At 55.2% G+C, this 21,743-nt stretch overlaps 1 protein-coding gene across 3 annotated transcripts in view; it reads right to left on the reverse strand.

The window, feature by feature from the left end:
• SLC4A9 (solute carrier family 4 member 9) overlaps window positions 1-21,743 on the reverse strand; it is a 53,658-nt gene that overhangs the window by 19,240 nt on the left and 12,675 nt on the right. For 2 of the 3 annotated variants that reach the window (XM_045028297.1, XM_045028296.1), the window contains exons 11-15: window positions 20,176-20,447; window positions 10,448-10,503; window positions 9,434-9,628; window positions 7,772-7,885; window positions 3,171-3,332 (exon numbers count right to left, since the gene is read on the reverse strand). In XM_045028297.1, the coding sequence (XP_044884232.1) occupies window positions 3,171-3,332; window positions 7,772-7,885; window positions 9,434-9,628; window positions 10,448-10,503; window positions 20,176-20,447 (799 nt within the window). Of the gene's footprint in view, window positions 1-2,482; window positions 2,526-3,170; window positions 3,333-7,771; window positions 7,886-9,433; window positions 9,629-10,447; window positions 10,504-20,175; window positions 20,448-21,743 lie in introns of all 3 variants that reach the window. The other variant, XM_045028298.1, reaches the window with a different exon arrangement.

Below are 21,743 nucleotides of genomic sequence, written 5' to 3' on the forward strand. Positions count from 1 at the left end.
CTGTTTGTCTTAGCACAAGGTCTGATGATTGGAGAAGGCTTTGTCCTTGGCTCTGAGTTTGTGCCTGTGCGAGCAGGTTAGGGAAAACCTCAGTACACCTCATGAGAAAAACAAGTGCCAGCAGGGCCCAGCCCTGGGTAAGGCGGGGCCAAGCGGCACAGCAATGTCAGCGAGAAAGCTGGCACTCTCTCAACCAGACAGGTTCCTGCTAGTACGTTCAGCTGGGATGTCAGTGCCTGTGGCAAATGATGCCACAGGATGCTAGGGACAGACAGGCAGCTAAGCTAGGGAGACTAGGGGAGGAACACAAAGAAAAGGTCCCTTGCTGGCATCGTCTGAAGGGAGGCAGTGTGGCCTAGTTTTAGATCAGGACACTGGGAGGCTGGAGACTGGGCATTTAGTCCTGACTGATTCACTGTGTAACTCTGGGCAAGTCACTAGTCTCTCTGGGCCTCACTTTTCCCAGCTGTAAAATGGAGCTGACAACGCGGCCTGGCATTGGAGAAGCGGGCTGAGATCCTAGCATGAAAGGCTCTGGGGAAGTCCTTGTTTCCCTGGATGATGGGAGGAGCTGGCCCTTGCTTTGCCAGGGGTCCCAGGGCTCAGAGGGATGTCATGTGGAGAGCACTGTGTTTAGAGGCCTCTGTGGATTTAGGGGCTTTGTCGTGACCCAAGCTAAGGGCTCGATCTTGTGAACTGCTGAGTGACTTCATCTCCCAGTGACTTCAGGGCCAACTGAGAATACTCAGCACCTTGCCAGAGGCTGTGACCTCCTCACAGGATCAGTCCCTGAGTGGCTGAGAGCCTCCACCAGGCAATTAGCTGGGAGAATTCCTGGCTCCCTCCCTTCTGACAAGGGGAGGGGGGAAGAAAGCGCCCCTCCCCCCGCCAGTGCATTGATTTTGCATAATACCTTTGTTTTCAAATGTCCCCATGTCCCCAAATGCAGGGACAGGCATGCAGGGCCCAGCACTCCCCTGGGAGAGCCCTTCACCAGCCCACAGACAGCCCCCGGGTTGGATTTGGTTTTGCATTAGTCCAGATTCTTCATGCTGATAGAAATTGGGCCGGGGAGCAGCTGCAACATGCCCCTCCCCAGGTCTGCAGGCACCCATCCCCCTTCTGGGGCCTGGCTCGCTGAGGCAGAACTCCATTCAGAGACAGACCTCACTGTGCCCATCACTACACAATACCAGCAAGCTGCATCTCCTGTTAACATGGAGACCTGGCATTATCAGCCTTTCCTGTCTGATTCGCTTTAACCCAGGGGAGGTGACCCCGTGATAATCCAGCCCTTCACACTGCATTGGACACCAATGCTTGGGAGACTAGCCTAGAGCAGGGCCCCTGCACCCAATGCCTCCCCAGCCCTGCCCTCCGTGCATTAGGGCAAGGTTCCAGATCAGAGCCTGCAAGGAGCCCCACCTAGAGTGACCAGGTGTCTGGTTTTGGACCGGAATGCCTGGTTGAAAAGGGATCCTGGTGGCTCCAGTCAGCACCGCTGACCAGGCCGTTAAAAGTCCAGTTGGCGCGGGGCTGGCAGGCTCCCTATTTGGCTCCATGCAGCTCTCCGGAAGCGGTGACATGTCCCTTGGCTCCTAGGCATAGGGGCAGCCACGGAGGCTCCATGTGCTGCCCCTGCCCCACCCAAGCGCCAACTCTGCAGTTCGCATTGGCGGAGAACAGCGGCCAATGGGAGCTGCGGGGGCAGCGCCTGGGGGCAGAGGCAGTGTGCAGAGCCATCTGGCCATGCCTCCACGTAGGAGCTGAGGGACATGTCGCCGCTTCTGTGGAGCCACCTGAGGTGAGTGCTGCCCAGAGCCTGCACCCTGAAACCCCTCCCACATCCCAACCACCTGCCCCAGCCTGGAGCCCCCACCTGCACCCTAAACCCCTCATTCCTCACCCCACCCCAGAGCCTGCACCCCCAGCCGGAGCCCTCACCCCTTCCTGCACCACAGCCCCCAACCCCCGCCCAGATTCCCCTCTTGTACCCTGAACCCCTCATTTCTGGCCCCACCCCAGAGCCCACACCCCCAGCCCAGAGCCCATCCCCCCTCCCACACCGCAATCCCCTGCCTCAGCCTGGAGCCCGCTCCCACACTCTGAAGCCCTTGGCCCCACCCCACCAGCCCAGAGCCCCCTCCTGCACCCAAAACCCCTCATCTGCGGCCCCACCTCAGAGCCTGCACCCCCGGCCAACACCCTCACCCCCTCCTTGACCCCAACCCCCTGCACCAGCCCAGCGAAAATGAGCAAGTGAGGATGGGGGAGAGCGAGCGACAGAGGGGGGTGGATGGTGTGAGTGGGGCACCGAGCCTCGGAGAGGGGGCTAGACAAGGGTCAGGGCCTTGCTGGGGCAGGGGCAGGGGCAGGGGCAGGGAAGGGGGCGGGGCAAGGGTGTTTGGGTTTGTGCAATTAGAAAGTTGGCAACCCGAGCCCCGCCCCTCAGAGCCCCTAGAACAGATGGGATTTAACCTACCGGCTGCCAATTTCTGGGCAGACACGACTGTTTCCCTGGAGCCCTGGGATTAAGGAAACCCGCAAGGTGTTGAACAGGGCACAAGCCTATGTGATTCCCTCTAATACAGCCCATCCTCCCATCCCCAGGTCAGCCTTCCCCGTGCCACCAGCCTCCTGCCGTGCTCAGGCTGGCCTGCCCCGCATTGCCAGCCTCCCGCCATGTCTGGGCAGGCCTGCCCCGCACTGCCAGCCTCCCGCCATGCCTGGGCTGGCCTGCCCCACACTGCCAGCCTCCTGCCATGCCCGGGCTGGCCTGCCCCATACTGCCAGCCTCCTGCCATGCCTGGGCCGGCCTGCCCCATACTGCCAGCCTCTTGCCATGCCCGGGCCAGCCCGTCCCACATCACCAGCCTCCCACCATGCCCAAATCCCCAGGACTGCCAATCTCCTATCATGTCCAAGCCGGCCTGCCCTGCACTGCCAGCCTCCCACCATCCCCAGGCAGGCCTGCCCCACACTGCCAGCCTCTCACCATGCCTGGGCCATCCTGCCCCGCACTGCCAGCCTCCCACTATACCTAGATCCCCAGCACCTCCAGCCTCCCACCATGCCTGGGCCATCCTGCCCTGCACTGCCAGCCTCCCACTATACCCAGATCCCCACCGCCAGCCTCCTGCCATGCCCTGGCTGGCCTGCCCCACACTGACCTGGAGCCTGTATTCTTTGCGGTTGAGGATGACGGCGGTGATTTGCTGGTCCATGAAGATGAGGATGATGACCAGAACGGCAGGCACTGCGGAGACCAGGCAAACCCACCAGGGGTTCACTCCCAAGGGAAATACGACCCAGCCTCGCTGGGAGTTTGTGGGCTGCACGGGGAGTGCAAGAGGTCAGATTGTACATTACAGCACCCTGCACTGCACATACTAATGGGCAAAGAGCACTTTGGGCAACAGCCCATTGGGGTGGGCTGGGCTGGGCAGGTCAGACCACTGGCCCAGACGGTTCTCCACTAGGTCACCAGCAATGGCCAACAAATGATGCTTCAGAGCAAAGGGAACCCTCACTCCCCTCCCCCTGGCTATTGTACAATTTTGCATCTGGGGGAAAATGCTTCTCCTGACAAACTGGAATGGTGATCTGTGCTCTGCACCATGGCAGTGGCCAGGCCCCAAGAGGCAGTAAGCAAGTCCCAAGCCGAGCCCTGGATGCTTGTGAACAGCCCCATCTGTGCTCGCTCCTGGCCATGCTCCAGCTGATTAACGTTAACCAACAGCCACTGTTCCCTGTTGTTGTGCAAGGGCATCAGTCCTGCCCCGGGAGATGGGGCCAGTCCTGTGTAGTCAGCTACTCCTGTTGCACGGCACATGGGGAGGGATCCAGGCCATGGTCTCACATTGGTACCAACCCAACATTCAGAAATCATGAGTCAGGCCCACAAAAACTGATTTAAAATCATGAGATTTTTAGAAAATAATAAAAAAAATGGGGGGGGGGGGGCTTTTTCTTTGCCTGCTGGATTTAAAACTTTTGAGTCACATTTTCAAGCTTTTTTCTGCCACCACGAGGGCTAGCAACACTTATTTTTTTAAATGAAAGCTGGGATTGTCCTGTATTCACATGACACCAGGAGCTAGGGTTTGAAGAAAAGTACTAAATTTGCAATTGTGAGTGCTGGTAACACTAGTTTCACGGCAGCCTTTGTGGGCCTGGTTTTCACATACCCATGAGCTGTCTGTCTAGTGAAGATGTCTGTCTGGCCGTGTATTCATGCAAATCCAGATCCATGTAGGTGCCTGCGTCAGTACACATACAAATCAGGCACAAATTTGTGCACACCTTTCTACATGTCTCCCTGGGGTCTGAAAACCAGGCCCAGTAGGGCAAATGCAATAGAGCCCTATATCCATGGTAAGAAGGTAGGTATGGAGAATCTAGAAAAAGATGACGAATGCGAAAAGACCCAGTGCTTTAAAAATATGCAGGTAGAGAGAGCAGCATGGGACAGTGGTTAGAGCAGGAGTGTGGGCGATATCTCCCGTTCTCCATTCCCAGCTCTTCCACTGACAAAATATGATCTTAGGCATAATTCCACAGTGAAAGCATCTCTAAAATGGGGATAATAGGACCTTCTGGCCTCAGGGGTGCTGCATGTGCTTTAATTAAGAAATACCCTTTGAGATCTATGGAGGGAAGCTGCCAGGGGCCCTAATCATTACAGATGTCCTTTCAGGCCTGGCATTTCCCCCCACATTTGCCAGGTGGCACTTTGCCTCCAGCTTGGAGAACAGGCAAGTGGCTCCCTCATTAACCTGATGCACAATCCGCCTAACAGGGAGCTATGGGCCGCCATAGAGCCTGCACACTAGCTCTGCAGCCTCTGCTAATTCCTTTCAACACCCAGGCCTGGGGGGGAGGGAACCCAAGCCCAGACTTGAGCTGGTGTCTCCTGCTTTGCTGCGTGCTGTGGCATCATTTGCATGATTACATGACTGTTTAGTTTGTGTCCAGTTGCTAAGCTGAGGTTATTTATAGATCAAGGGATTGGCTGGCACTTCCCCCCTCCACCTTCACAAGAACAACTCCGAAAGGAAGTCACCCTGCAGAGCTGGGCGGGGAGCGTGGTGTCAGGGTAAGGGGCTATAAAATCCCACAGTCCCTGAGTTTTCTGCAGATCCCTCTTGGCCCTGTAATTGCAGAGAGTGCTGAAAGGGAAAGAGCTGGATGGAAAACCCAGGGGCCAGATTGGTCTCGGGTGTCAGCCCAGAGGACTCAGCAGAGTTACTCCAGGGAGGAAGGTGGCCTAGTGTAGGCAAAATTCTCCCTGCTCCACAGCATTGCATGTTCTGGATCTGTTCCATACCCCCAGCTCTCAGGAGACGACTTGAATGTGGGGGAATGCACGAGGTGGGATGCAGCCCCGCACATTCCCATCTGCACGGTTGGGGTGGAGGGCTGGAGAGCTGAGGGGTTACGGAGCCCCATGGCTCTGGCTTGTACAATGAGGTTTGAACAACCAGTGGGGGACTGAGTGGGTCTGCGTGTCACCTTTAAGGGCAGTGTAGAGAAACAGACCTGGAAAGAGAAGGGTTGCCACAGACTGGCCAGGCGAGGGAAGGAGGGGAAGGGAGAGGTCATAGAAAGCCATTATCATCCGGTGGCCTGTGACTTAGATGGACTTTACAGTGCCGTTGCGAGTGGAGAGCTCTCCGTGTGATGACACCACCACTGCAGCTTTCCCTGATTGCCCCCTGGCTGGACTAGCTCGGCAGGCCCAGGATTGGGAGGCGTGGGGCATGCTGGCACCTGGAGGGTGCTTGCCCTGCCATTGCCCATTTGTTCCATGGCTAACATAATGAGGTCAGTCCCCAGGGCTGTCAATCCGGCCCCTATTCCTGCACCACCCAGGTGTAGCTGATGCTGTGACTCAGAAGATGTGACAGATTTATGTTACCAATTTGCCTGGGGCGTCAGGTGACAAAGGGGGCATTGAGTTTGCAGCCAGGAAAGGCCTGGTCGCTCCAGGGGAAGTTCTCAGGTGCCGTTTCTTGTTCCCTTCCTTTCTTTGTGACCTCCGTGATGGGCTGGACAATTCTGGAGAGGGTTTCTGGCATCAGAGCATGGGGCCCTGGGATGGTGGATCCCTTACTACCTACACTCCCAGCCTGCTAGGTACCCGTCTGAACTGGCCCTCTGGGAGGTGAGGTCAAGCAAAGGTCTCTCCTCCCTTTGGAGCTCCTCCTTATGCTCTGAGGGCTGCCTTGGATTCCCAGGCAGTCTGCAAGCTCTGCAGAGGAGTCTCAACAAGCTGTCTAGCCCTGTTGGTATGTTGGCTCCTGAGATCCAGCTGCTGAGCAGGTTCAAGGGCTCCTTGGTCCTGCTCTAGTTCTAGCGCTGAAGGAGATGAGTCAAGACTGTGGGGTAGAGGGAATTAGACAGGCAGGCCTTATAGCAGCTGGTCCCCCAGGGGCCCATCCAAACCCTGGAGCAGAGGGGGCAGGTCCAGAGCAGCATCTAACTGGGCAGCATGGAATCCCTTTCTTTTACAGTGAATGGAGTGGTGCCTAGATCCACAGAGTGGGGCCAGCAGCCGGGCTGGCGTCACACTCACCACCTCCCGCAGTCTTGCTAGGGGCCTCACTCTCCATGGCCCATGCAGGATTCTCTGCTGAGCCTGCCAGCAAGGGGGCCCGCTCGTGCCAGTTGCAATGGAGGAATTTGTAGGGTGGATGGCTCACTAGATGCTGGACTGCGGGACTCAGCTCAGGTCAGGATCAGATCACCATGATCAGAGGGTAACAGCTTCCAGCTGCTCCGATTCCAGCTGAGTGCAAAGCTGTGAGGCAGTACGAAGGGGAACGCCTCATATTTCATTACCCGTTGCCTGAGCCCAGGGCTGGCCCGAGGCAGGGGGCCCATTGTAACAATGCCTGGAGACCATGGAGAGCAGGGATGAGGGATTTGGGGTGTGGCTCTGGTTGGCAGGCAGGATTATGAGTGAGGGGTGACATGGGACCCCAGGCAGCTGCATCACTCATCTTTGCCTGTGGGCACCAGTGCCTGAGCCATCCAGTCTCCCGACAACATGAGCCCTGCAGCACTTCCAGCGCCTGGGGTTGATCAGCAGCAGGAATTATGTGTCCTTTGCAGCAAGAACAGGTCAACCGAAAGCGACGTAGGACTAATTAACTGCTCAGTGGGTCTATGGACAGCCTACTGAGCAGCTTTGCTGGGCGCGTACCTGTGGATCCCCAGCGTCAGCCTTGGGGCTGCGATCCAGGAATACGCTCTCCAGCTCGGGCCCAGAGAGAAACATGGAGGGCTCCTCACAGGAGCAAAGGCTCGCAAATCTCGCCCAGCCGAGGGATGAAAGGCAACATCATGGGAACCCAAGGGCTGCATCTGATCTGCGTGGAGCAGAACAGAGTACAGGCATCTCCACTGTCAATGTGGGGGGTGAGGCCTTTAGAAAATGCAGTTCCCAGTTTGCAATGCAGGCTGGCTACTGGGACCTGGATGCCCCTTTGCATGCTGGGACCTACCACACACTGCACCCCTGAACTAGCAGTGAAGATGCACACAGGCAGCCCTGTCTACATGGGCTCTGCAAAAAGCCTCTATACTTGATGCATAGTTTGCATCAGAATCTAAGGTGGGTGCCCCATGCACTGTTCCTTCCCCCCAAATCCATTATCACTGCCTATATACATCATCCCAGCTCCCCAAATTCCATCGCTTCTCCATCCGTGAGCCCCCCTTCCCAGCAATTCCTCTGTTTTCCCCCACTCATTACCCAGTCAGTTCTCACCTTGAACTCGCTGGGGACGATGAGCTTGGGGGTCTCTAGCCCCAGAATGGCATCAATCCCGCAGAAGATGAGGATGGCCAGGATGATGGAGAAGTCGCTCACTAGCTTCCTCAGCTAAGGGAGCAAAGAAAGCCATTGGGAGGGCGTTATCAGACACCCACAGGTAGGGCGACCAGATCTCTCAATATTACAGGAACTGTCCTGCTGGTAGGGTCTTTGTCTTATATATACAACTACAGCCCTCCGTCCCCAGTGAAAAAGGTGTCCCACTTGCTATCTGGGATCCGGTTTGGGCCATGCTGTGCTTTAAGCATGCTTAGTTGTTGTGCGCTCGGGGCGGGGGGGCAATCTGCACGTCCCAGAGATACCCCTGGCCCTGTCCTCCAGAAACACCCCACAGTGAAAAGCAAGAGACATCACACAACGAAGCCAGCACTTGCTCATGCTCTCATAAGAGATCTTGGTGACCCCCCTGCACTGTGATGGAGGGAATGCGGGAGATGAGGTAATAAGTGTTTTGAATGCCCCCTGCTGCTAGTTCTAATGGCACCTTAGAGACTAACATACATTTGTTAGTCTCTAAGGTGCCACAAGGACTCTTCCTTTTTTTTTTTTTTTTGCTAATACAGACTAACCCGGCTACCCCTGAAACCTAGCTCTGACCCTGCAGAAGGCTCACTAGGAAGCTGGGGGAGGTTATTTATGGAGAGTGTGGACTAAAGTCTGGTGGATTGTGAGCAGCATGGCCCAGGCTCTCTGCCTTTCCTTATAAAGCCAGACTCCCACGCGTGCCCAGTACAGCCCACCACCAGGGGAAGCCGCTAGCTCTGATTAGGGGCGGATAATTCTGGTGGATGCACTAAATTGCTCTTGGGCAGGATGAAGGTGAAGCTGAGGCCCCAACCCCAAAGAGGAACCCAGGAAGGTTAAATAGCACTTTAGCACTTCTTTCTTGTCGGGTGGGAGCTGGGAAGCCCAGTGTTACTGAGGAGGGCTCCCCAACTGTCTTTTGGGGTGGTGTTGACCCCACTCAGAATTGAGGCCCTGAGTTCTATTCCCAGTGTGCCTTCCCACCGCTGTGGCCTTGGCTGACATTTTCAAAAGGGGCCACTGATTTTGGGTGCCTCCTTTGCTAGGTGTCCTGCCTGAAACTGCCAGCAGTGTTCTGTTGGGCACCCGCAGGCAATAAGCACATTTGGGAATGTTGGCCTCGGTCTCTCCAAGCCTCAGTTTCCCTGTATGTGAAATGGAGATAATGCCGATTACCCCCTTGGTGCCACCACTCTGAGACCTATAGGGCGTGGCCCTGTATGTGTGTTGGGGTGAGATACATGTGACCAGGAGAGAGCACAGCACTCAGCAGGTCATCAGCGCCGCTTCTGTGAGCTGCAGGGCGTCAGACGTTGCTGGGCTGAACAACACTTGGAGATTTATATAACTTTCTAAAGCAATGCTCCTGATTTTCAGGGTTATTTCTGGAGCTGTCTTGCCATAGCTGGCCAGTAGCAGCTGTACTGCATGTGCTGAGATGCTTACACTCAGCAGGGGGAGCAGGAGCTGTCTGCACAAAGCCATCTAAATGTACAGAGCCTTGCACAGCTGCACCCTCCTCATAATGCCCTCGGTGCTTGCAGATCAGGGGGTGGGATGAGAAACACTCACGGCTGTGGGGAAATAGCGGCTGGTTTTAAAGCTCTTGAGCATCATGGAGCAGAGGAAGGTCCCCAAGAAGAGGGTGAAGGCCATGAAGGTGATGTCAGGCACGTAGTTACAGCTGTTCCCCACCAGGTGGCCTCCCACTTGCAAACACTCTGTCCGGGTCAGCAGGGACCAGTTTGCAGCCTCCAGACCCTGCTGCTGTGGGGACAGAGGGAGACATTTCAGAGGCAGAGGAGAGCCAGCCAGCTGGACAAGAAGAAAACCCCACAGGCCAAAGAGAAGAGATCAGAGGAGTCCAAGCAAGCACCATTGGTAGATGACGGGTGGGTGGGCACTGGCTGAGAATGGCCAGTTACCCTGCAGCTTGGTGGTGCAATCAGGGGTGGGGGAGGAGAGCACACTTGGGACTGGTTAGTGCTGATGAAAGTTAGAGGCCATTTGCTTGTCTGTATCTGTCCATCCGTCCCCTGCTCACACCGGGCTCACCGAGCCAAGTGTTCGTAGACAAGCCTGTAGGGATCGCACCAGGCCTGCCCCTGAACAGGGCTCATCTGGTGGAACTCCCTGGGCTATGTGGACACATGCCCACGTGCATGGCTCTTTCTGGTCAGCGAGGCACCATGGGTGAGCGGCTGCCAGGCCGTTCCCAGAGGGCAGGCAGGGAGAGGCAGCTGTGGAAGGGGCATCCCCTCCTAGCGGCAGGGAAGTGCCCCTCTGTGAGGCTGACACCAGTGTTCTTTGAGCCCAGGGTCACCGCCTGGAAACAAGGTCACCATGAAACACGCAGGTCCCCTGTGTAAGGGGAACAGGGTCCCCCATGCAGAGCCCCTAGGTAAAAGGCCTGGCCCAGCACCATCACTTTACTGCCTAGTCGCTGAGACAGTCTGGTCCTGGGAGGGATTCAATGATGCCAGCACTGCCCCAGGAACACAGGGAGCCCCGCCCCAGAACAAGCCTGCCAGGACCTCAGCATCCCCTCGCTCACTCCAGCGGCTGGAGTCAGAGAATGGTCCTTACCATCGCAGCACTGCCAGGGGGTGGGAGCAGCATCTCAGTCAGCATGGAGGCGTTGCCTGCAAGAGATGAACTATCAGACATTTCTCTCCCTGTCCCCAAACCATGGCGCCCAGCCAGCGTCTCCCTGAGTGTTTGCAGGGGGTCTCAGAGGGCTCCGGCCTGGGACTGGTGTGAGACAGTGGAGCTGGTTCCCAGTCATTAGTGCCGGGGATGGGGGCATCATGGACTGTGCTGGATATCAGCTATCAGCAAGGCTCCTCCCCCTGGGCCTCAGGCTAGCAGGCTGTGGTCTGATCAGGAGGCTTTGTCTCCTAGGGATGGTGCTAACTGAGACTCAGCCACATGGGCGGCACATATAAGAGGCCAGGGGAGGCTAAGCCATGTAGGGGGGAAATGCCGCGGATGTGGCATGGGTCACCCTTCTCGAGGCATGCCGGCCTGCCACCACCACCTCTGGAGTACCCGAAGCGAAGCTCCATAGAAGTGGGGGTGGCCACCGGTGCCAGACCAAGGCCCCGCCCATGCTCTGCTCCACCTCTTCCCCTGAGGCTCCCCTCCACCACTTGCTCTTCTGCCCCCTCCTCTCCTGTCGCTTGCCTAAGGAAGGAAAAGGTGATGGGGGCATGGCCCCATGGCCTGCCCTGTTCCAGGAAGGAGGTGGAGCAGAGTGAGTATAGTATGGGGGACCGTGGGGGAGGTGGCAGAGAAGAGTGAGCAGCAGGCGGCTGGGGTCTTGGGGGAAGAGGCAGAGAGAAGTGAGCGGGCGGAGCCTCGGGGAAGGAGGCGGAGAGGAGCAAGCAGCCGGTGGGGCCTCAGGGGAAGAGGCTGAGCGGGGGCAGGGCCACGGTCCAGGCACTAGTGTCCCCGCACTTCTAGGGAGCTTCTGGCACTCGTGTGTGAGCCTCCCCAAACAGAAGACTCTCACGCCCCTATACTAGGCATGATAGGCACAGAAGCGGCCAGAGCAGGGGCCATGGGGCCACCCCTCCCCCAAGCATCCCTCTATACCCAGAACTATCCCTGGGAGGACACCCCCCCACACACACCTGCTCGTATGGCACTAGATCAGTGGTTTTCAAACTTTTTCTTCTGGCGACCCAGTTGAAGAAAATTGTTGATGCCCGTGACCCAATCAAGCTGGGGATGAGGGGTTGGGGTGTGGAAGGGGCTCAGGGCTGGGGCAGAGGATTGGGGTGCAGGGGTGACAGGTGGGGCCAGGGATGAGGGGTGACAGGTGGGGCCAGGGGAATGGGGTGCAGGAGGGGGCTCTGGGTTTGGGGGGGCTCAGGGCTGGGGCAGGGAGTTGGGGTGCAGGAGAGGGTCAGGGCTCTGGGCTGGGGGTGCAGGTTCTGGCATGGGGCTGGGGATGAGAGGTTTGGGGTGCAGGAAGGGGTTCTGGGTTGGGGGGGTCAGGGCTGGGGCAGGAGATTGGGGTGTGGGGTTGGGGCATGGGCTTACCTCAAGCGGCTCCCAGTCAGTGGCGTAGCGGGGGGGCTAAGGCAGGCTTCCTGCCTGTCCTGGCACCGTGGACCGCACTGCGCCCTGGAAGTGGCCAGCAGCAGGTCAAGCTCCTAGGCGGAGGTGCACAAGCGGCTCCGCGCAGCTCTCACCCGCAGGCACTGCCCCTCCACCCCCAGCTCCCATTGACCAAGAACCGGCCAATGGGAGTGCGGAGCCGGTGATTGGGGTGGGGGCAACGTGCGGAGCCCCGTGGCCCCTCCATGTAGGAGCTGAACCTGCTACTGGCTGCTTCCGAGGTGCAGCGCAGTCTCAGAACAGGTAGGGACTAGCCTGCCTTAGCCAGGCAGCACCGCCAATGGGATTTTTAATGGCCCAGTCAGCAATGCTGACCGGAGCCAGCATGACCCAGTGCCTTCCATTCCGCAACCCAGTACTGGGTCGTGACCCATAGTTTGGAAACCACTGCATTAGAGGACCCAGGCGGTGGCTTCCCTCCCACCCACCATGAGACCTTGGGGGAGAACTGCAGAGAGCAGCTACCACAGCCAGAGACTCCAGCCAGCTGGGGACGGACCCCTGGACAGTCCAAGCAAAACTTGAATTTTCTCTCTAGCCTGTACTGACTGGCTGTTTGATCCAGGCTCCCCCGCCGCCCCAGGTGGTGCAGCTACACTGGAGCCGGGGGTGTAATTTCTTGCAGATACACCCTCACTAGCGCTGATGGCTAGCACCTAAAAACAGAAGGGTAGCCAGGATGGTGTGAACAGCACAATCCTGTCCAAGACCCCTGTATGTCCTCTGGGCGGCTAGTGCCTCCTGCCGCGGCTATGCTACTGTTCTTAGTGCACTAGCTAGATCAGAGCTAGCGCTGGTGTGCCTACCCTCACTGGAAATCATTCTGCCAGCTCCAGTGTAGACACACCCACAGTCACTTCCACTCAGGTTCCCTCCACACCTGCCCCTCCTCCTCTGCCCTCTCCCCTACCCCCGCCCTTTTCTTTCCATTTAGCTTATCCCACCTATGGAAACCCACAAAACGTATAGTGGCACTAACAGGATGTTTGCCACCATCACCTCGGTCCCCCTGCTGGTGTGTTCTAACCCTTCCTGGCTTTTGGGAGCTGTTATGGGGGCTTCTGCCCCCAGGGATTGTGCTAGAGCAGTGCTTCCCAAACTGTGCCCCACAGAACATTGCTTGTGGCCTGCAGGTACAGCACATGGGGCTGTCTCCATCTCCTCGTTTCCAATGGCTTCTCTTGGTGTCCCCTGATTGGAGGTGGGGCTGGTAGCACTGCCTGGAGGTAAGGTTGCCTGACACTTCCTGTTACAAGACCTGGTTTTCAGCTGCTCTAAAGTCAGGCAAACTTTAATGGATCAGGCTGAAATGTTTCATGCCAGGCACCTGCCTCAGGCTGACAATTGTTGGAAGGGTTCAGCTAAAATGCTCCAGCCATATCTGAGAACAAAGTGGGGGAAACGCTTTTTTTTGCCCATATTAAAAATTCTTCAAACTGTTTCCTTGAGAAGCTCTCTGCTTTGGAAGAGGGACTTGAAATGTGGCAGGAAGGGTCGCCCTGGTGTCAGAAACGTGTGTGTTTTACTGGCCACAGAAAGTTAGCCAAGTTCTGTAAGTCTTGGGAAAATCACAGTTCACACACACTCAGGAGAGGTTTCCTAGAGTCTGACACCTAAATTCTCAAAGGATTCCAACAGCACTGAGCATGCTCCATCCCCACACAGTTCATATGTGCTGACCAGATTGCACATGCTCTGTCCCCCGAGAGCGACTGAACATGTAATGCTGTCTCTCCTGTGTGCGTGGTATGCCTCCTGCTGGAGCACAGAAGAGAAGGAACCTGCCTGACTTGAATGCAGAGGAGCAGAGTGGAGGGAGGAGGGATAAGAGTAGAGGAGGGACAGGGAAGAGTCAAGAGCCAGATCTCAGAAGTGAGCCCAACTCAGAGAACTAAAAGGACAATAAAGTAACCAGGGAAAAGGTCACAAATCAAAAGCAGCTCTGAGTTTCTAATCAGAACCTTCCCACTAGCAGATTCTCACCACAATGAAATCCAGAAATCAAAGCAGAGCCATACAAAACTGGCAGCTCGCTGATCCCAAACTGGGAGAAAACAGTAGGAGACCCCACATGCAGTGGAAACCCAGAGATGAGTGATTGTGCAACCAACCTGACAGAGGAGAGACTGAAAATTAGAGACATTTCTGCCCCACGCCTCCTGATTGCGAAGCCTGTCGGAGTGGCTGCCTCACACCATCCACTAGCAAAGGACTTTCATTGAGATGTGGAGGAGGTAAAAAACTGCCTGACTGTGGGACTAAGCGAAGAGGCACCGAGAGCATCCCAGCTGTGCACCATGAGGTCATCCCTTCAGCACAAAGCCCAGCTGTGAAGAGGGCGATGCGGTCAGCGCTGCGCCAGAGTGGGCGAGGAGGCTGGCCTGTCTTCCCAGGAGACGCTCAGTAGCTCAGTGCAGAGGGAGCAAAGTAGCTGGGTACCCAAGCTCATGTCACAGAAGCACCCAAGGGCATGGAAATTCCTGCATCCAGAGACCACGAGAATTTGTCCCGTTGCTGAGAGCTACAATGATGGAGCTGGGCTCTTCCCAGATCCTGAGATTTCCCTGGGGCTGGCATGTGGCCATGTGGGGTTTGGGTTATTCTATAGCTCTACTGAGAAGCCAGACAAACAATAGAGTGAAGGGTTATGAAGAAAATAGCCGCGACCTCTCCCCGCTCTGGTTCGGGGGAGAAGAGGGTTTGAGTCTTTGGGAGTTTGCTGTCAGACAGGTCCTGCTATGAGTGTCTCTAGGAGTTTGGCTGGGAGGGGATGGTGCAGGGGGAGTAGGGGGTCCCTGGCTTCCATAGAATTGGGGTTGGGGAATGGACCGAAGCTGCTAATGTTCTGCTGAGCCCCTGCCTCTCATGGCCACAGCGGACAATTCTCCTCTCCCCCCTTGGAACAGGAACACCCACCCCGCAGAGAGCTGTGTTCTCCCCCAAAGAGCTGGCAGGCTGCGACCAGGGAGCATGGAGGGGATGGACCCGAAGGAAGTCCGAGTCCATGGGAGACACTGGGCAAATCAATGCAACAGGGAGAGAGAAATTAGCAGTAGCAGAAAACAAGCCCAGCACAATTCTGATCGGAGTCAGGATCTATCACTGCATTGACTCCCCCTCACACTCCCTGCTCTCAGTGCACAGGAGACCACCACTGGACTGGGGGGAAGGGCTGGAGTTCAATGTTTCCATGAGGGTCCCCGCGGGGGACAGACAGCTGAGCTCTCTGGCTGAGTTCACACCCAGGCTGAGATGCCTCCTGCATGCAGATGGGACCCTGGCACTGGGATCTGTAACACTTTAGTTACTGATATGGACTCTCCCCCTTAACTCTGACTGAGAACCTAACCTTGTATCTGGGGCCTGCAGTGAGTCCTAAAAATACATCAGGATGTGACTCATGCCAATGCAGTATGGCTCTCTGTCACCCTCTGGTGGTGACGCCACATAAGTGCTGCAGGAGCATCCTCACAAGTACAGTCCTCATATCCCCTGGATATGTGCTGTGTTTGCTACACAGACATTATATAGCAGGGACAGGGCCGTCCTTAGGCATAGGCAGAATAGGCAGCCGCCTAGGGCACCACTAGGTCTGGGGGCACCACTCTGCCCGGAGCCGAGACAGACGGGAAGCAGTGGAGCATGTAAGAGCAGGCTGCTGGGTCCTAGAGAGAGCCGAATGCAGCACAGTCTGAGGGAGGGGATTGGCTGCTGGGGTCTCTGGGAAGGAGCTCACCTGTGAGTGTGACTCTTTCTCCCTGGCTGAGGTGAGGTGAGGCAGGCTCTGCGGGTCTGGAACCAGTATCCTTGTCCCCCATAACATCCATTCTTCTCCCCCCCTGCCCCATGGAGCACCCCCTCCTTTCTCCCTCCTCCCCAGGAGCATCCCTCTCTCTCTCCTCCCTCCCCTCCGTCAGGGCTGGGTTGGGTGAGGTGCTGGGGGGTAGGTGGGGGGGAGCCTGCCTGCCTGCTGAGGAATGAAAGTGAAAGTAACTCACTTCCTCTGCCAGGATTGGAATGTCTCACAGGGCTGGGCTGGGGTTAGCCAGATGTGTGAAAAATCAGGACGGGGGTTGGGGTAGGGTGAGCAGATATCCCTATTTTATAGGGCCAGTCCCAATTTTGGGGTCTTTTTTTTATATAGGCTCCTTTTACCCCCCACCCCGTCCTGATTTTTCACACTTGCTGTCTGGTCACTCTAGGTGGGGGTAATTGGTGCCTATATAAGACAAAGCCCCAAATATCGGGACTGGCCCTATAAAATCAGGACATCTGGATCTGGTCACCCTAGCTGGGGAGCGCCTCTCCCCCGGGCTGGCAGCTGCCAGTGATCCATCTCATCCCGGGGGAGCTGCACAGGGCAGGATGAGCTGCTGTGGCTCCATGGGTGACCTGTCCCTGAGATCAGATGCTGTGCTAACTTCACCATGGTCCGTAAGGCTGGTGGTGGTGCCCATTGGCGTGTGATTGGACCTGAGGGTTTGCTGCTGCTGTTGCCACTCTGCACCCCAAGAGGTGGATTTTGGGGTCTACTGCAGCTGTTGGACCAGCAGGCTGGGGGGTGAGCCAAGCATGAAAGCAGTACTGTGTTGCCATTTAGATTGTCATTTAACAACTTTGTTTGCCAAAAATTCTTGCTAACAATCCTGAATCCAATTTCAATATTTTTTTAAAATTAATATCTTAGCCAAAAACAGAAAATTAAATTGTTGACAATTATTAGTGACAGGTTTGGTTTGCGGCAGGGAGTGGGCCAGGTTTCATCATAGAAACAAAAAATGTTGACTGACTTTCCTACAGCCTGTTACTCCTGATAAGAGCCCTCCAACAACTGTAATATGCTCATCTCCTTACTAGTGTATAAAGCAGGGGTCGGCCTACAGCACACATGCAAAGGTCTCAGCCCATCACTGCTCTGGGGTTCCAGCTGCTGCCCTATTGCCAGCTGGGATACCAGCCGCCGGCCCACTCAGCACCTGCTAAACATTAAAATGTATTACTGGCAAGAGAAACCTTAAATTACAGTGAACTTGGCACACCACTTCTGAAAGGTCCTTGTGAAGAATCTGTACAGCAGATCATGCTAGAGCTGTGAAAATGTCAGTTTTTGATGGAACTTTAGAGACACTGATTTATCATGTATTTTATCATGTGAATGTGCTGCTATTGCCAATGTCTTTCCAAACAAAAATAAGGCACAATAGGACTTCTGTAACATTTTTGTGCTACCTTAATCTAGATGAGATGATTCTGTGCTGACTTCATTTTGGTCACTTTGTGCTTTACCTAGCAGTAAAACTAGGGTTATATTTTCCCACTGTTTGGAAAACCAGCTTATTAACTGATTTTGCAGCCAAAAAAGCCAGAAAGATTCCTTTTAATTAAAAATAAATCTTTGTTTCAATACCTCTTCATATACATTTCCAATAAAATTTTGACAAATTACAAAAATTATATTATTTGTATCATTCTGTCAAATCAGAATTTTTTCTATAGGGCTACTTCTTTAGTGCTAGTGCATCAGCATTACAGTGTCCTTAATTAAGTTAAACTGGTTTTAATAACGTGAATGTGGCAAGTTTTCCAATACTGTATGCTTATATTTGTGTTGCTAAGAGCAGATCAGGCACAGGGGCACCAGTTTAATAATCTCGCCTAGGGCACCATAAATCCTAAGGACGGCCCTGAGCAGGGAGGTGTCCATGGGACAATTGCTCCAGTCACATATGGGCCACAGTGAAGGTCTCGCCCTCTAGGGACTGTGCTATTCTTGGCAGGGCTGGATACACAAAGGGGGCAGCTCTATTAATGAGGGGATGCCCTGTACTACTATCACCTTTCTGGTAATAACCCGACTCCCAGAAGATGGGGGGTTTCAGGAGTTAATCAAGAGCCCAGAGCGGCTGACTGACCCATCACTAGAGTCACAGTTGCTGGAAAGCAGGTTCATCCGAACTATTTGGTGATTCCCTGGCCCTGGCTCCTACAGTCCCCAAACTCAGGACTGGTTCACACACAGAACAAGAGCCACATTCTTCGGGGAATTCTCTGCAATCAGTATTTCACCTAACTCAGTCTAACCCATGTCAAGGTGTGGGTCTGCTCTGGAAAGTGACAGTCCCATGTGTACTGAGCCTCACTGAAACCACATCCCATTTACCTGAGTTCACACGTAAAGAGATTCTGTCCCTCACTGAGAGCCCTGCACACTCCTCCTGGGATCGGAGAGTCAAGCTGCGTTTCCTCTTTTTCATACATTGTCAGTTGTAAAAATCCTGCAGGCCAGATTCTGCCCCCCGTTATGTGCTGCCATACAGACCTACCCTCAGGGACATTTGGGCAGCCCCTTTGCCGCTGCTGGCATTGGGCAGGTGTCTGAGACCCAAAGGTAGCCTTGTACTCAGTTACCAGCTCTGCGGATGCTGCACCAGTCAGCACACAGCTCAGCTCCCTCCCCTGCAAAGGTGCTGGCCCGAAGGGCTCACACGAGTAAGAAGCTGAACTGTTTGCCACTGCGTGGGGAAGGGGTGACTGATATGCCCAGGGAGCAGCTCTGTTCGATCAGAGGGGGCCATTTGGCATTTTCTTCCATTGATATGACTGTTGATTCTCCCCATGCTTCGCTCTCGTCCACCCTTGACTCTTTTGCCCCCATCTCCCTTCACAAGGTCCCAGCCCTCCCAGCCCCCAGCCCTGGCTCACACCCAACATCCACCTTGTCTGTTTCTGCTCTCGTACTGCCGAGCATCTCTGGCAGAAATCTCGGAACAAGGCTGACTTCCTCCAGTACAGATTTGTTCTCTCCTCCTCCAGTTCTGCCGCCTTCCCAGCCAAATGCCTCCACTTCTGCACCCTGACTGACTCCCACTCCACAATCCCAGCCCCCTTGGACTCCTTCCTCAAACCCTCTCCCCCTCTTGCCTCCACTTGTCTCTCTGCACGTGCTCACTCACTTCTTCAAAGACTGACACTGGCAAAATACCTTCCCCTCTCATCTGTAATATCTGGCCTTTCCTATCCACCCACACAGCTAAATCTCTCACCCGGTCTCTAATCTTGAGTTTTGATTACTGCAACACAGGGGTGATGAAAGCTCCCTAAAAGTGGCCCCACCCTCCCATGCCATCCCTTCTCCTGCCCTCACACGGCCTCTTCTCCCTGAGGTCCCACCCTCATGCCAGCTCTTCCCCCTGAGGTCCTGCCCCCTGCCTGCCCATTCCACCCCTCTCCCCAGGTCCCTGCTCCACCCCTTCCCGCAAGGCCCTGCCCCCGCTCGTTCCTCTCTGCCCCTTTCCCCGCATCGCTCACCCTTATGGCCAGTAAAAAATGATGGGGCCTTGGCCCCCTCCCCACCATTCCAGCACCCCTGCTGCAACACCCTTTTCTCTGGCTTTGACCAATGCAACCTTGCCCTGCTCCTATTTGTTCAAAGCACTGCTGCAAAGATCATTTTTACTTTGACCATATCACCATCCAATTTGCATCTCTGCTGGCTCCCCTTGCTCCTCCATACCCAATAGAAGATGCTAATCTTTACTTTTGAGTCCCTTCCTGGCCTATTCCCACATTCCGACTCATCTCTCATACATCACTAAGATGCTGACCCCTCATCTCTGATCGGCCCAGGTTGCCAAGCTTCATTGCCCAATGGTTACATTTTCAAACAAGCCCCTTCGTGCTTTTTCCCCTGCTGCCCCTCATGCTTGGGAGGTGCTCCCCATAAACAGCTGCAAAGCCACCTCACTGTCCACCTGCAAATGCCTCTTTACATCTCTCCGTTGCTGTACTCCCTGCACAAGGCGTAACAACAGGCAGTCGGCTGGTGTGCAGAGACCACCCAGCCTATCATGCTGACAGTATTGTCTGGTTGTTTCCTTATGCTCCCCGTCAGTCTGAATTCTGCCTGTAGTCTCTTGTCTCAGCCTGTCAGCTCTTTGCGGCAGGGACTGTCTTTGTGTCCTGTGTCTGTACAGCACCTGGCGCCTGGTCTGTGCCTGTGGCTCCTAGGTGCTTCACAATACAAATAATAACACCAGTTCCTTTTTGGAGCGGACAAGCACAGCTGAACTGCTGCTTTCTAAGACCCGTTCCAATACACAGAGCTCTGCCCCAGCACTACTGACAGAAACATGCAGCCACCCAAGCAAACGGAGACGCAGGGACCCTCCCAACTGGAGGCAGCCCGCTCCTACCTGTGCCAGATGAGTTACAGATGCAGCCGTAGAGAGTGACGTCATTGATCTTGTAATCCCAGTTGACGGGGAAGCTGTCCGCCAAGCTCAGCATCTTCTTCACAGCATCATAGATGAATATGAAGCTGATGAGGGCACAGAAGCCTTCCTCGGTGAAGCGGGTAAAATACTGCACCAGGTAACTCGCTTCGGTGGCCACCAAAATCAGTCCGAAAAAGGCCACCCAGAGGCCAATCCAGAAGCGGAACTCCAAGTAATCCAGGCTGTAGTCTCTGGAGAAAGGATGGGCCCAAAGTGTTTCAATGAATCAGTCACACACAAGACATGACACTTACTCTAATCGCTAAGGCCATGATTTAGTCACGGGTATTTTTAGTAAAAGTCATGGACAGGTCACGGGCAACATAGAAAAATTCACGGCCCTTGACCTGTCCATGACTTGTACTAAAAATACCTGTGATTAAATCTTGGTGGGGGGGCGCTGGGAGGCATGAGTGGGCTGCTGGGGGGGGGCGTATGGGGGAGCCGCTGCCGGGGGCCACTGGAGCAGCAGCTGGTGTGGCTGTCCCCAGGGCCATTCTAGCAGCAGTGTGTGTGGCTGTCTTGGGGGCCACGTGAGCAGCTGGCCCCGGAGCCAGCTGCTTGGGCGGCCCTGGGGTCAGCCACACTGGCTCCTGCAGAAGTCATGGAGGTCATGGAAAGCCACGGAATCCGTGGCTTCTGCGACCTCTGTGACAGATACGGAGCCCTACTAATCACTAATAGCAGCATGCTCTGCCTTTCTTTAGTGCCACTTGTCCAATGACCTCAGTGTGCTGGATGGAGCACACAGAATCACAAAAATGCAGGGCTGGAAAGGACCTCGAGAGGTCATCAAGTCCAGCCCCTGCGCTGAGGCGAGACCGAGGAAACCTAGACCAGCCCTCACAGATGTTTGTCCAACCTGCTTTTAAAAACCTTCAGCGATGAGGATCCCACAACCTCGCTTGGAAGCCTGTTCCAGAGCTTAACTACCCTTAAAAAGAGTTAGAAATTTTCTCCTAGTGTCTAACCTAAATCTGCCTTGCTCCAAATTAAGTCTATTACTTCTTGTCCGACCTTAAGTGGAATGGTGAACAATTGATCACATCCTCTTTAGAACAGCCCTTACCAGATTTGTAGATTATCAGGGCCCCCCCAACATGGGCAGCGGATATAATAGGCCAGGGGAGGCCAGGCTCTGCCTCCCCTGGTGCTGCAGCGGCCGCTGGACCCCCGGTTGTGGGGTTTTGGGGGGAAGTTTTTGATTTATTATGCCCCATGCAGGTTCCGGGGTGGCTGAGGAGGCGGTATGTGCTATTCAGCTTCTTGGGTTCATCAGTAATCTCTGTGAACTCTTACTGAGTAGCAACTACCACCTCCTCAGCTGCCCCAGAACATGCATGGGGCATAGCAAAACCTTCTTCTGGACCAGAAACACTTTTCCCCTGGCGGCCTGGGGTCTGGGGAGGGGAGGAGCAGCGCAGCTGCCACTGGCCTGGGACTCCTCCAGGCAGGTGGGGGTGGGGCCTCGGGGCTTTGGCCAGTCC

The sequence above is a fragment of the Mauremys mutica genome, chromosome 8 (assembly GCF_020497125.1).
Source record: "Mauremys mutica isolate MM-2020 ecotype Southern chromosome 8, ASM2049712v1, whole genome shotgun sequence".
Taxonomy (NCBI): Eukaryota; Metazoa; Chordata; order Testudines; family Geoemydidae; genus Mauremys; species Mauremys mutica.